Source organism: Diospyros lotus, chromosome 14 (genome assembly GCF_014633365.1).
Source record: "Diospyros lotus cultivar Yz01 chromosome 14, ASM1463336v1, whole genome shotgun sequence".
NCBI classification, from domain to species: Eukaryota; Viridiplantae; Streptophyta; class Magnoliopsida; order Ericales; family Ebenaceae; genus Diospyros; species Diospyros lotus.
The window spans coordinates 10,790,917-10,807,289 of NC_068351.1; the positions used below are offsets into that span (position 1 = coordinate 10,790,917).

Here is a 16,373-nt window from a genome sequence, read left to right on the forward strand (position 1 = left end):
AATATATTTTGGATTGTGACATTGTGGATTATCTTCATTGTTATTTGCTATTCAGATGTGAGATGGCTTGGTTTGCCAAAAAAAAAAAAATGCTTAAGCTCTGTTTGGTTGAAAGGAATTTGACGTCAACCAATGCAGTGTTTTGGTTGCATGTAATAAATTAGTTCAATTTACCATTTTCGAGAGCCAAGTAATTGGGGAATCGAAAGTAGTCGGGTAAATTGTTAAAAGAAAATTATTAAAATTAATACTATTAATGCACAAAATAAAAAAATTTCTTGTATTTCTATTCTTCGTTGATTCTCTCTCAATTTGGAGTGAATGAAAGAGTTGAATAATGTTCGAAAAATTTTATTTACACCCACCTCTTTTGCTCTCTATAATCACTTTTTATAATTACTCTGTAGACCCATAATTATTTTTTGTAGTAATTATTTTTCAAAAATACCCTTTAATGTACACAAACATCCCACTTCCTCATCACACCTGGCCATCGTTGCCCATCATTGTGTCGCTCCCACCGACAGCTGCGACGAGCGCAATTGCCCATCATCTCACTTGAACCCTAGGGTTCGGGTGCGTTTAGACGTTCCCAAACCCCAGGGTTCAAGAACATCTTGGGGATCTCCACGTTTGTTGTAACCACTGGTGGGAGCGACATGACCACCTGTGGGAGCTTTGCGATGATAGGTGATCGCAAAAAATGTAGTCATTGACGGATGTGAGAATGGGGCCGTCAATCTCTACCCTCTTTCCTTGACGATCGACAGTCTTTGTGGCCATTGTTAAGGAAACAAGCCAACGACGATAATGAATAGAAAAGAGAATTGGGTGAATCGCAATGAGAGTGATCCAGCCACCCGTCGGAGCAATGCAGTCATCTAAGAGGAGAAGAGGTGAATTCCAAGGGAAAAAATGGGTTTTTGTTTGAAGTTATTTTAGTCATATTAAAATATAATTGTAGAGAGCAAAATATCGAGCTGCAATAAAATTTTCCTTATTTTTGGCTGATTGGGAGAATTCCCCTTAATGCCCCTTGCAGAAAAAACAAGAACAACAATAGGGGGTATTGCCCCAGTCGGCACGATGTTTCAGCGGATTTGGCCAGCCAAAACATCATTCGTTGACAAAAATATGTAAAACTCACAACCACAAGATAACTGCCAGCGTAGAGTACCATAACAAAACAGCCTAGCTCTACCAACTTCCCAAATAACAATAGCTTTTATATTACATAAGCCAAGGAGTATGAGGCTGCTTTGTCAAGTTTCACTCTGTACCTACCTAAACATTATTATTGGCTCATGTCCGCTCCCTTGCCACATAGAAACCACAATAAAAAGGACTTAATGAAAACCCAATCTGGCTAACATTATTCCTATTCTCCAGCCAGATTGATTAAGTTTAAGATATGTAGAGCATTTTTACCATAACAAGACTGACACAAGGAACCACTTCAGCAAGGGATTGCATTGTCATTTTGTTCTTCAGCGCATTCGTGCTCATACAGACGATACATGGTTCCCCAAACGAAGCCAAAGTCACGCCAATTGTGAAAAACTGCAACACCTGGTAGAAAAACATTGATCCTATGGCTCATGCATCACTAGCCATCCTTTCAGAGCTGCGAGTTGTATATGTCGTGGGAAGACGTCGCTGCAGTGACTGGGAAAAATCTAATAGAGAATGAATATGGCAAAGCAGGAACAAGATATTTGTCGTGGACACAGGGAGACCAGCTATCATCCCCACCGAGGCCCATGTGCTTGTGGTCAAGATGCACCTGCCATATTGCAGGAATAATATATAAGTTGCAACTTTAAAGTTAGAGCAAACAACCAGGTCGCACCATCAAGAAACCCAGAGTACTAACACATAGACATCAGAGTTCATTCTCACATCTTTCAAGAGTAACATCAGAAGAAAAGAAAAAGAAAGGGAAAGAACATATTGACCAAGACATTAACGGAGCAAATTTCAAGTGAGCAACTCGTTTTCGCAGGAAACAAAGCAGAAATCAGATATCAGGGAAAGGATGTTTTTCCATCACATTTCCGTAAAAATTAAAAAAATCAAAGAATATGCAAATAGAATGATGAAAAGATCTGTTATCTCTTCTATATAAGAAATGAAAGTGATATGGGTGAATACCACGGAGAAAATGAAACTAGAATAAACAAGATTTTCACCAGACAAAGAAAATAAGAAAAATATTTGAGTAAAGTTGTAAAATATATTACTTCAGGCATCCAACATAACTCTTTTTCAACTTACACCACTAAGCCTAGAGAGTGTTTCCACTGATTCTTGTCACATTTCTTTCAGAACAAACATCACCATTTAGCTTCTACCAAACTTGGAAGTGCAAACATAAACCAACAATAAAACGGCACGAAGTGGATAATGTTATCTGCATCGAATCCAATCAAAGGATCTAAGGGTGCACAATATCTGCCAAATCTGAAGGTGCCCATACAAATTTGAGCAACAGAGGATGGTCATGGTTGGTGTCAGTTCATGACTTATTGTGGAAAGCAAGGTGACAGTTTCGAGCCGCTGCTTGTTTATTTCACATTATCTTGTCCTACATATGCATAACTCCATGCTCAGTGAATAGAACAGGGCTGTGCTTCTCTGAAACCTGGAATTTTAAGAACTAGAGGCAATGCAAATGTCACCCAACTGTAGGTAAATGAAGAAAAGGGACCATGTCTGACTCTACCTGAACAGAATGTGCATGAGGGGACCAGACTCTATATTTCTTCCCATTTTGCAGCTAGTTACCTTGTTCTCCAATGATCACCAACTAAATGAAATATTTAAGATCACGGTATCAAGGCAAGGCATCATCAACTAAGGTAGCATTTTGTTTGCTAGAGTGGGTGTGGAGGGAATGGAATGAGGTCAAAGTGTGTTTGGTTGCAACTTTAGCAAGGGAAGGAAATTCTCTCCAAATGTGGATAGAATCCTCATTCCACTCCATCGAAGATTGTTGCAATTACCTTTTTACCCTCCATTTGTTTTGAAAACTATAAAATATCCTTAGACAAAACAAATAAAAATAATATTTTATTTACACCCAAAAATAAAAATAATATTTTACTAGCATCCATAAAAATAAAAATATATATTATTAAAACCCAAAAGTTAAAAATAATATTTCATTAACACCCGAAAAATAAAAATTTTATTTTATTTCCATCCAAAGAAAAATAATATTTTATTAACTCCCGATGAAATAGAAGTAATATTTCATTAACACCCAAAAGACAAAAGTAATATCTTATTAATAGCCCAAAAAAGTTTTTCTTTTCATTCCATTCCATCTAAGTTCTAGCATACCAAACATAACAATGGATGGTGTTGAGAATTCATATTAGCTTGTATTAGGTGTGTTGTATAGACTAGTTGGAGCTTGTACCTAGCATAGGTACATAGCAGTTATAGTGTTTTGGCATAAACACTTGTAACCCTAGCTTAATAGATTTGAACAGTTATCTTGTTCTCTCAATTCTGTATGCCATTTTTCATGGTATCAGAGCCATTGAGGGGTAAATCTGGAGAATTGGAGCAGATTTGATGTAATTCAGTCATCAAATCTTGTCTGGGATTGTCCTCTTGGTTAGAGGATTTTATCTTTCATTTAGGTCAAGGGCTGTGAACTGAGCAATCTGATCTTCTCTGGATCTCTGGTCCAATCTGCTGAATCTGATCTACTTCTCTGGACCTCTGGAAATCTGGTCTGATCAGCTGCTTGACCGTGATCTGCTACAATCTGTTCAACAGATCTGTTCCGGAATTCCCGGCGTTGCAATCTAGTGATTTCCGGAATCCCTAAGGCTGTGATCTGATATTCTGGTGGTCTCTTGTTGTATTGGTTGTTGAAATTAACCCTAAATTACAACATATCTGGTTCAGAGGTGATCTCTGACACTTCTGTTGTTGTTCCAAGCATATCTGGTACTCCTGTGATTACAACTGAAAAGCTGAATGGGAAAAGTTATTTTTTTGGGTCAGCCTCAGCTAAAATGTGGTTTTGAGGCCAAGGGGTTAGTGATCATTTAACTAAGAAATTGAGTGAGATACCAGAGAATGATAGACATTGTGGGATAAAATTGACGTGCAGCTTGTTTCCGTGTTGTGGCAATCCATTGAACTTGATATAGTGCCTCTTTTTCGTGTTTATGAAAGTTGTGCAGAAAAATGGTCCCATGCACATAGGCTTTATACAAACGACCTTAATCTTCAAAAAGGAGATTTAGATATGACAACATATGTGGGAAAGGTTCAATCTGCTGTGACAGATTTCAATACCATGCTGTCAATCACTGAAAATGTTACTGAGCAGTGGGTCCAACATGATAAACTGTTCACGGTGCTTACATTGGCTGGATTAGGACCTGATTAGTGTTAGGACACAAATCCTCAGTGGACCTGTCATTCCTACTATGGAAGAAGTGTTTTCAAGCTTGCTACATAGTAGACTTTTACTGGTCAGATTCAGCAGTTAAGGGGTCGATTATGGTTTCTCAAGCCATATCCTTTGGTAATCAGTCTAAGAATAAGCAGCCACAGCATGGTGGAAAAGGGGGAAAACGGCCTTTTTGCTCGTATTGCTGCAAACCAGGTCATTATAAAGAGACCTGTTATGCATTACATGTTCAGCCACCTAAAGTAAATGTGGCCTCTACGGATGATACCACAGACAGCTGACTGCCGAATCTGTTCCTACCCCAGTTCCAGCTGGACAGGGTGATATTTCAGGGTCTGGTACTGTTTCTCAACTTATTTCCAGGGAGGAGTTAGCTGAATTCGCCACTTCCAGGCAACTAAGTTTGCAGCATGGGACGAACAGGACTCAATGGTGATGGCTTGGCATTGGAATGCAATGGTACCAGAAATCAGTGATACTTGTATGTTCTTGTCCACGACAAAGGAGATTTGGGAGGCTATTCAACAGACTTCCTCCAAGAAGAACGACTAGGCACAGATTTTTGAGATCAAGACCAAATTGATGGCTGCCAAGCAAGGTAATCTATCTTTCACAGAATATACCAATCTGTTGAAGAATCTATGGCTGCAGATGGATCACTACTGATCCATTCCAATGAAAGATCAAGAAGATGCTGCTACACTAAGAAAGTTTACTGAAAAAGATTGAATCTATGAGTTCTTGGCTGGACTTCGGCCAAAATATGATCAAGTTAGAGTCCAGATCTTGGGCAAGGATGAACTACCATAGCTGAATGAAACTATTGCTATTATCCGGGCCAACAAAAGTAGAAAGGATGTGATGCTCAATGACCAAGCAGTGAAAGGATCAGTGCTAGCAACAAAGGGCTACAAAACCCTCCAAATAAGCAAGTTGTTTCGCATTTAGAGGGTAAGAAATCTAAATCCAAGCAAAACAACAGGTTTAATTTGGTGTGTAACTACTGCAAGAAAAAGAGCCATGTAAAGGATGAATGCTATAAGCTGCATGGTAGACCCCAAGATGCTGACCGTGGGTACAGCGGACAAAGGAAGGGACAGCCAAACCTATATCTCAGTCAAAAGAGGAGACGGGGTCCCAGGAAACCTCTAGCACAATGGGACTCAATACAAAGGACATCAAGAAGCTGAAGGCCCTTCTTAAAACTCTAGGTACACCTTCCACCAGCCCCGGTGCCTCATTTGCATAATCAGGTATGTCCCTTGCCTTTTATTGTCTTAATGCTTTGGATTACAACTCATCTACTTCATGGATAATTGATTCCAGAGCAACCGATCATATGACCTATTCCTCAAAATTTTTCTCCACTTATATTCCATGTTCCAACTCCTGGAAAATTATCACAGCTGATGGATCCTCCATCACTGTAGCCAGAATAGGTGACATTTATCTGAGCCCTTCTCTAACTTTAAAAAATGCCTTACACGTCCCAAAACTCACCACAAACCTCATATCTATTCACCACCTGATCAATGACTCCAATTGCAGCCTAACTTTTCTTTCAAATTGCTGAGTTTTTCAGGATCAAGATTTGGGGAGGATGACTGGGCATGCTAAGGGGAAAAATGGGCTTTACTATCTTGAAGTGGCAGACAAAATTGGTGGGTTCAATAAGGTTCATTTTTCTGCCTCCTTGCTGTCCGATACAAGCATTACTGCCCCAAGTCAAACCTGGCTGCAACATCACCATTTCTGTCACCCTTCATTCACGGTTCTCCGTGTCAAGTTCCCATCTTTATTTAAAAATGTCGATGTCAGCTCATTTCATTGTGATACTTGTGAACTTGCCAAACACAAACGTGTGCATTTTCCAATCAATAATAAAAGAGCCTCAATGCCTTTCCTTTTAATGTGCACAGATATTTGGGGACCCTTCAACGTTCAAAATATTTCCGGGGCTACTTGGTTTGTAATCTTTATTGACGATTGCACCTGTGTAACTTGGGTTTTTCTTTTAAAGAAAAAATCTGATGTGAGTGTCATTTGTCCTATCTTTCGTAATATGATTCAAAACCAATTTGAGGTGAAAATCAAGAAGATAAGGTCAAACAATGCTTAGGATTATTTCAATCAAACCTTATCCTCATATTTTCACAACAAAGGAATCATTCATAAATCTTCATGTGTAGATACCCCTCAACAAAACAAAGTGACAGAGAGGAAAAATGGTCATTTGCAGTCTGTTGCTCAAGCCTTACTGTTTCAAAACCAAGTCCCAAAGTATCTATGGGGGGAAGCCGTTCTTACATTTGCTCATTTAATCAACCGCACACCCTCTCACACTCTTGATTTTAAGAGTCCTTGGCAGGTTTTCTCTCAATTTTATCCACATTTTACTTCTTCACTCTCCTTGCCCACTCAGATCTTTGGATGCATTGCGTTTGTCCATATTCACTCCCATAATCGTAGCAACTTGATCCATGAGTTCTCAAATGTGTCTTCATAGGTTATTCCTCCACTCAAGGGCTACAAATGTTACCACCCCTCATCCCACAAAACCTTTGTCTTGGCTAATGTCACTTTCGTTGAAACTGAATGTTTCTTTGCCAATCCTAGTCTTCAAGGGGAGCCTATGCCTTCAAAAGACAATGATTGGATTAATTTCTTATCCTTACCCCTTTCCTCCACAGATCAGCTTGACATTGCCGTCTCTCCAGAGTCCACTCCTATTGAAACCCAAACTGAGTCTAAGCCTAATTCCCAACCACCAAAAACCCTAGAACCCAAATAGAGGCCATCTATTGAATATGTCTATTCAAGAAGGAAGAGTGCCATGATTTCACCAAAGCACACTCAATATTTCGAACCGAATCTCGAAATTGAGGTAAACACAGAGGTTAGTACTTCTTCTCCTCTTATTAGTTTTAACCATGATTTGTCACTTTTAGATTCACATAGTAATGAGAGTGATCTTGACCTTCCTATTGCTCTCAAAAAAGGTAGCCAAAAATGTACGAGTCATCCATTGTCTCATTTTGTGACCTTTAAAAGAATGTCACCTTCACAAAAAAGCTTTCTCACCCACCTTAACTCCATTAAGATACCTCAAACTGCATCTAAGGCACTAGAGAGTGAGGAGTGGAGACATGCCACGAGAGTAGAATTGTATGCACTTGAGAAGAACAAAAACCTACAAGGTGGTTGATTTACCAAGAGGAAAAAGACCAGTTGGATGCAAATGGGTGTTCTTTGTGAAATACAAGGCAGATGGGTCTTTGGAGAGATATAAGGCCAAACTAGTTGCAAAAGGCTACACTCAAACATATGGTGTTAACTACCAAGATACGTTTGCACCAGTGGCTAAGATGAATACAGTGCGGGTTTTGCTTTCATTGGCAGTAAATTTTGATTGGAATCTACAATAGTTTGATGTGAAGAATGCCTTCCCCCATAGGGATTTAGAAGAAGAAATTTACATGGTTTGCCATCCAGGATTTGATATTGATACAAACAAAAAGGTGTGCAAACTCAAAAAGGCACTCTATGGATTAAAACAGTTTCTCAAAGCCTAGTTTAGTAGGTTTACAAAAGCAATGATGCTAATGGGGGTATAAACAAAGTCAAGGCGACCACATCTTGTTTGTGAAACATATAGTGTCAAGGGGAGTGACTACACTCCTAGTTTATGTAGATGACATAATTGTCACTGGAAATGATGAGAAGGAAGTGAAAGTTCTAAGGGAATGCCTTTCTAAGGAGTTTGAAATTAAGGATTTCGAGCAATTAAGATACTACTTGGGAATAGAAGTGGTATGGTCGAAAGAAGGCATCTTCATGTCACAGCAAAAGTATGTTCTTGACCTACTTAGTGAGATCAGGCAAATAGGATGCAAACTAGCAGAGACGCCAATTGAAACCGACCACAAGCTTAGAGAGGCAACAAAAGATGAGCCAATGGATTGAGGAATGTACCAGAGGCTTGTTGGAAGACTAATCTATTTGTCTCACACTCGACCAGATATAGCCTACTCGATCAGTGTTGTGAGTTAGTTCATACACAACCCTAAGAAGACACATCTTCAAACAGTATATCACATTCTTCGGTACTTGAAGGCACATATGGGCAATTGAATTTTGTTTAAGAAAGGTACAAACTTCATCCTTGAAGCCTATACAGATGCAGACCATGTAGGCTCCATAGTTGATAAGAGATCAACTTCTAGTTACTACACTTTCATTGGGGGAAATTTAGTCACATGGAGGAGCAAGAAACAACTGATGGTAGCAAGATCACATGCAGAACATGAGTTCAGGTCCACAACACTGGGATTTTGTGAGCTTCTTTGGCTCAAGATAATCCTCGATGATCTCAGAATTGAGTGGGAAAAACCTATGAGACTATATTGTGATAACAAGTCAGCCATGAGCATTGCTCACAATCCAATTTAACACGGTTGGACTAATCATCCATTAGAAGATTGGAAGCTGATCTAACCTTTGTTTTTAGAAATTTCTAAAATCAATTTAGGATACTTTCTTAATTCCGATTTAGTACCCTTTCCTAGAACTTTGTATGGGTAATCTTTCCTAATTTTAACTATTGTAATATTTCCTATGTTGTAATTCCTCAACCCCATAACTAGGGCAGTATTGTTTTCTATAAGGAATGAATGAAATTATTCCATTTTCAATCCTTCATCTAGAAAGTTCTATGTGTCTAAGGATGTTACCTTTGTTGAATCTCAATCCTTTTTTGGATCCTCTAATTTTGGTTAACATGGGGAGAATATACAGTGTGGTGACCAAGGTATTCTTCCCAGCTTGGATTTAGTTCTGATGAGCTCTAGTGAGACAGAAGTAACTGCTCAATCTGACTCACCTGCTCACTCACCCAACTCAAGTGAGCAGGATTCACCTAACGAAACAGAGTAGCCATTGACTATGTTGCCATCCCCGGTCAAGTTTAAAGGCTCTCCTTATGTGTTCAAGAGAAGATCTCAGCCTATTCTGCATCCTTAGCCTGAATCAACATCAGTTTTCAGTTTAGGTATTGAAGTCACTCATCCCTTGATTCCTTCTAACTCTATTCCTAATGATTTGGATCTCCCTATTGCTGTCAGAAAAAGGGTTAGAAGTTGTACTCATCATCCATTGGTTAACTATATTTCCTATCACCGCCTTTCTCAAAAGCATAAAAGCTTCCTGACCTTTATAGATACCATTGTCACTCCTAAGACAATTGATGAGGCTTTCAAATATCATAATTGGAAGCAAGCTATGCAGGAGGAGATGAGAGCTTTAGAGAAAAATCAAACTTGGGAACTGGTACCTAAACCAAAGGGAGTTATTCCAATAGGCTGCAGGTGGATTTTTAACTTGAAATACAATGCAGATGGTACATTGGAGAGATATAAGGCCCAACTAGTAGCTAAAAGCTATACTCAAACCTATGGAATTGATTATCTAGGGACCCTTGCTCTTGTGGCAAAGATGACAGCAGTTCAAATCCTCCTATCTCTAACAGCATACGATGGGTGGTAGTTGCAGCAACTTAATGTGAAAAATGCTTTTCTTCATGAGGATTTAGAGGAAAAAGTGTTCATGGAACCACCACCAGGATTCAATAAAGGAGATTCGGGTAAGGTATGCAAGCTTAAAAAGACACTCTATAGCCTTAAGCAGTCACCAAGAGCCTGGTTTGATAGATTCTCTAAGGCCATGAGACACATGGGATATCAGCAAAGCATGAGAGATCATATTCTATTCATTAAGCACTCAATAAAAGAGAAGGTGATAGCTTTACTGGTTTATGTGGATGATATAATTGTTACAAGTAATGATGTTGAAGAACGGAGAGTCCTGAAGGAAAGCATGGCTCGAATTTTTGAGATTACGGATCTTGGTACACTCAAGTACTTTCTAGAAATAGAAATGGCCTATTCTAAGGCAGGTATTTTTCTATCTCAACGCAAGTATATCCTAGATTTGTTAAAGGGAATAGGTCTGCTAGGAGAAAAAGGAGCTTGCACCCCTGTAGAGCCTAACTTAAAATTGGGAGGAAATTCCAACAATTAACCAGTAGACAAGGGGAGATATAAGAGATTGGTTGGTCATTTGATCTATCTCTCACTTACTAGACCCCACATTGCGTTTGGTATATACATAAATTACCACAATACTCTCACTTATATATCTCAACTTTTATGTTAGATAGTTTTTACTGTAACGTTTTATTATTGAAACATCACTTATTAATGAGTAACCCCCTCAACACTTCTAGTGTTGAATGTATAACTCCTTATCACAGTTGGTCCTATCCTCATATAAAGGAGGGTTGTGTTAAACAACCAACATCTAGGGTAAATCTATTTAACAGTTTAACATGGATTTTGTAGACACCATAGAGATGACTGTTGAGCTAGAATCTGCGGACCACATTGCTCCTAGAGCAATTATGGCTAGTTGTTGTTTTCTTTTTGTAGAAAATGTGTAATTATACAGTTTTGTATTTTTAAGTGTACAGTTTCATCCCTAGGTGACAGTTTTTTCCTGCTTTATCTGATAGTTTTCATGGCATAACCGACTCATAGGGGCGGTTACTAAGTTGTAATTTGTATATATTTGTGAGACACAAATAATAGATGCAATTTTTTCTGTCCAAAAACATTATAGTATCAGAGCAGTCCATTATTCCAATGAAAAGTCCTCAATTCCGATCCTAATTTTATCTCTTGTTCCACCACATTTCGGTCAGTTCTTCAATTCCGATCCTTCTTTCATCTCTTGTTCCATCAAATCTTGGTCCTACTTCCTTCAAGTTTTTCATCTAAAATGGCCGGTTCTTCTTCCTCTCAAGTTCCCACAGTTCCGACTCCTAATGGGGGAGCCGATTCCTCTGCTATCCTTATTCCAGGCCACAAACTGAATGGACACAACTATCTTCAATGGTCCCATTCAGTTATGATGTTCATTTGCGACCGAGAAAAGGATGATTACAACACTGGTGCAACTCCTAAACCAAAGACAGAAGACCCAATCAGAGAAAACTTTATTCTCTATGAGATAACACAAGAAATTTGGATTGCTGCAAAGGAGACATATTCTGACTCTGAAGACACTGCTGAGGCATACGAAAGTGAAGGAATCCTCCGTGATTTTCATCAAGGGGATTCTCACAATCATCCAATATTTTAGTCGCCTAATGCGATATTGGTAGCAACTTGACATGTATGAGACAACGGCGTGGGAGTGTCAAATTGATGCTACAAAATATAAGAAGATTATTGAGAAGAAACGAATTTACAAGTTTCTTCTTAGTCTCAACAAAAATTTAGATGAAGTCCGGGGGCGAATATTAGCCATCAAGCCTCTACCAAACCTGCGTGAAGTAGCATCAGAAGTACGACGTGAAGAAAGTCGAAAAAAGGTTATGATAGGTACAGCAGTTCAGCCACCAACCATCAAAGTATCTGCCATGATTTCTCGAGGAACCAATGACCAATGCACCAAGAAAAGAAAATGGTGGTGCAATTACTGCAAAAAGGCAGGTCACACTCGAGACAATTGTTGGATTATTCATGGAAAACCAACAGATTGGAAATCAAGAAGTAAAAGAGACAGTCGTGCACACCATACTACAACTGAAGAAGGTTCCACTGAGGCTACAACTACAGTCAAGAATGGCCAATTCAGCCAGGAGCAAATGGAAATTCTTCAACAATTGATTGCCCGGCCAAACAAACATCAATTTCCCCGAATAATACCACCCCAAAAATAACCATAATGGCTCAGAAAGGTAATTTTCTGACTACACTTAAGGTTAAAATAGTGGACAATAAAGGTAATTGGATTGTCGATTCTAGAGCTTTGAATCATATGACTGGTGATATCTCTCTCATCCAAGATTTCCACCCTTGTTCTAAAAATTATACTGTGCGTATTGCTGATGGTTCTATCTCAAAAGTGTCTGGTACAAGTTCTGTTGTCATTTCAGATAACCTTACACTTGAATCAGTTTTATTGGTTCCAAATTTGGACTACAATTTGTTATCTATTAGTCAACTCACTCGCTCAGGAAAAGAACTGTGTTACTCAATTTTTCCCAACTCATTGTGTTTTTCAAGATTTGAATTCAAGACAGATGATTGGTAGTACTGAGATGCATTCAAGACTCTATATGTTGAAAGTGTCTGACTCCTCTAGGAGACAATCTCAGAAGATAGTCAAAGGAAAACATTCTTTCTCTGGTCTTAGATCTAATAATGATAGTGAAATAATTTTATGGCACTATCGTTTGGGTCATCCTAATTTGTTGTATCTCAAAGCACTTTTTCCTTCATTATTCAATAAAAATTCAATTGATATTAAATGTGAAGCTTGTCAATTGTCTAAGCATGTTCACAATTCTTATCTAGCTCAAAAATACCAAGAATCCCATCCTTTTTCTTTGATTCACAGTGATGAACTAAAAGTGTAACCGGGGCTAGATGGTTTGTCTCATTCATAGATGACCACACTCGTCTCTCTTGGATATTTCTCATGAAATAAAAAATCGAGTTAAGTCAATTATTCAAAAATTTCAAGAAAATGGTTCAAATATAATTCAATGCCAAAATTCAAATTCTCCGTATTGATAATGTCAAAAAGCACTTTATTCTATTCTTGGGGGATACCTAGTTCAAGAAGGCATAGTTCACCAAAGTTCTTGTCCTAATACTCCTCAACAAAATGGAATTGTTGAACGGAAAAATCAACATATGTTAGATGTAACTCGAGCTCTTATGATATCTTCTCATGTCCCAAAAAGGTTTTGGGGAGATGCAGTTCTTGCCGCCACATATCTAATTAATAGAATGCCTTCTTGAATTCTTAAATTTCAAACTGCATGTCAAGTCTTTCTCAAGTCAAATCCCTCAAATTGTCTGATTTCATCTATCCCACTTAAAGTGTTTGATTGTACTTCTTTTGTCCATATCCCTCATCAATACTGAGATAAATTTGATCCTAAAGCCATCAAATATATATTTCTTGGTTATACTCCCAATCAAAAGGGATATAAGTGTTATTCTCCCATCACAAGGAAATTCTATCATTCCATGAATGTTACTTTCATGCAAAATCAGCCATTTTATTCCAAAATCGGCATTTAGGGGGAGAGTGATTTAGAATATTGTGTTTGGGATCTTGAGCCCACATCTACTGTCCTTCCTTCTACTATCACTCCATTTGAAGCTAAAGTATTTGTGCTTAGTTCGATTTCTCGTGTCAACAAAAATCAGCCAGAGTCAAAGTCTTTGATTGTTCCTTCAATTGTCAACAACAAAGAGTTAATTGTCTACTCTAGAAAGAAGAAGGATCAAGGACATGTAGAAGAACGAGTGCAACCCACTACTAACCATGAAGCTAAACCAAATTCAATTCCAAATGAAACACAAGAAGGTAACACTATTTCTAATTCTGAAGAGGTGAATTTAGATCATCTTGATCTTGATTTGCCAATTGCTTAAAGGAAAGGTGTAAGGTCCTACAAAAAGTATCACATCTATAATTTCCTACCTTACAAGAAGTTCCAAAATATCATGCTTTTACTACTAATCTCATAGAAATTCATATTCCCAACAATATACTATCACGCTCCCAGGGGTAGAAAGGGGAATTATCAATAAATATAGTTGTATCCATTAGCTAGGCGGTTAAGAAGCAGTACAACAGCCTAACCTCTTCTATTGTGAGGAAGGCTATATGTGTAACAAAGAATGGGGAAAGGGGATTATCAAATAACATAAGTGACTCTCTTGTCTCTCATCTATCTTTCTTTCTCCCTCTCTCATTCTCTATGTCTCCCTTCTTCTCATTCTATCTATTTCTCCCTAAAATTCAATTCTTCTTTCTTGGAATTCAATCGAATTCCCTTAATTGACCAGCCCTCAACCTGAGGGCTTAACAAGTGGTATCAAAGTCGGTGATCCCCGACAGCTTCAAGGCGTGAGCCAATAACGAAGCCGGTTGAATTCCGCCACTGACGCAACGAAGGAGAGCCCAACGAATTTTGGCCGTGATTTTGTTGCGACAACACTCAAATTCCAACCGTTGCCTTGCTTTCGTCCATTCATCCTGTTGGAATTTGAGTGTTGTCGCAACAAAATCACGGCCAAAATCCGCTGGGCTCTCCTTCGTTGCGTCAGCGGCGGAATTCAACCGGCTTCGTTACCGACTCGCCCCTTGAAGCCGCTGGGGATCACCGGCTCTGATACCACTTGTCAAGCCCTCAGGTTGAGGGTTGGTCAATTGAGGGAATTCGATTGAATTTCAAGAAAGAAGAATTGAATTTTAGGCAGATAGAATGAGAAGAAGGGAGACATAGAGAATGAGAGAGAATGAGAGGGAGAAAGAAAGATAGACGAGAGACAAGAGAGTCACTTCTGTTATTCGATAATCCCCTTTCCCCATTCTCGGTTACACATATAGCCTTCCTCACAACAGAAGAGGTTAGGTTGTTGTACTGTTCTAACTCCTTAACCGCCTAGCTAACAGATACATATGTATTTATTGATAATTCCCCTTTCTACCTCGGGACTCCTTAACCGCCTAGCTAACGGATACAAATGTATTTATTGATTATTCCCCTTTCTACCCCTGGGAGCGTGACATATACAAGAAGCTCTCCAAATACCTGAATGAAACAAGTTGTAAATGAGGAGATTAGAGCACTTGAAAAGAATGGAACCTAGGATGTGGTCAACTTGCCCCCAGGAAAGAATCCAGTTGGATGTAAATGGATTTTCACCATTAAACACAAAGCATATGGAAGTGTTGAAAGGCTCAAGGCCCGGTTAATTGCTAAGGGTTTCACACAAGCTTATGGTATTGACTATCAAGAGACCTTTGCTCTTGTTGCCAAATTAAATACGATTCGCGTACTTCTATCTCTTGTAGTGAATCATGACTAGAAATTAAATCAATTGGATATCAAGAATGCTTTTCTCAATGGAGATCTAGAAGAGGAGTACATAGAGATTCCTGCAGGTCTTAAGAATCAGACAAACCCAAACAAAGTCTATAAGTTGAAGAAATCTCTTTATGGTCTTAAACAGTCTCCTAGAGCCTGGTTTAACAGATTCACTAGGGCAGTAAAGAAATTTGGGTATTCACAATGTCGTTTGATCATACCTTGTATATAAACCATTCTCCTAATGGAAGGATATCCATTACTATTGTGTATGTGGATGATATAATCCTAACAGGAGATCATGAAGAGGAGATTAGAAAACTCGATGTTTTTGTCAAGCCTCGAGTACAAGGCTTGGGTGATTCTGGAAGAATCGAAAATTTGAGGAAGAGAAAGAGAGGGAGAATTTGAATTAAGAAGAGGGAGAGAAATAGAGAGAGGAATTAGAGAGGGAAAGATCCGAATGTATTCATTGATAGATCCCATCCTCACATACAATGCCCATTTATAGGCTCACCCAGCTAGTTGTTATCACAACTGATTCCTGCAAGTGGCTTAGGCAAAACAATCTGTTATAGCCATTCTGTTATTACTACTTATAGCTATGCATCTCTAGTTTATTACACATAAGCCATTAGGCTTGTGACAATCCCGGCCCCTTAAAAGCTTCCTTGTCCCCAAGGAAGGTGAGTAGCTGAGCAGTGTGTGGAAATTGACTTAGCAGCTGGGGAAGGTATTCCCAAGTGGTATACTCTGGGTGACGGTTGGACCACTGAACCAAAACTTGGATGAGAGGTACGGGGCCCTGATGGACTACTCGCCGGTCGATGATGGCTAATGGTTCCCCGTCGCCGTCGGCCTCTTCGGTTGTAGGAGGTGGTTCGGAGCTTACAGTAGCGTTAGGCTCAATGAACTTCTTCAATAGGGAGACATGAAATACTAGGTGACATTCCACGTGGGGAGGTAACTGCAACCTGTAGGCGACTTGACCAA

General features: G+C 39.0%; 1 protein-coding gene across 3 annotated transcripts in view; it reads right to left on the minus strand.

The window, feature by feature from the left end:
* Positions 1–1,205: 1,205 nt before the first annotated feature.
* The window catches only part of LOC127790740 (uncharacterized), a 75,461-nt gene continuing 60,293 nt past the window's right edge, over positions 1,206–16,373 (minus strand). For all 3 annotated transcript variants that reach the window (XM_052320387.1, XM_052320388.1, XM_052320389.1), the window contains one exon: positions 1,206–1,783. In XM_052320387.1, the coding sequence (XP_052176347.1) occupies positions 1,619–1,783 (165 nt within the window). In that variant the 3' untranslated portion in view covers positions 1,206–1,618. The remainder of the gene's footprint in view (positions 1,784–16,373) is intronic.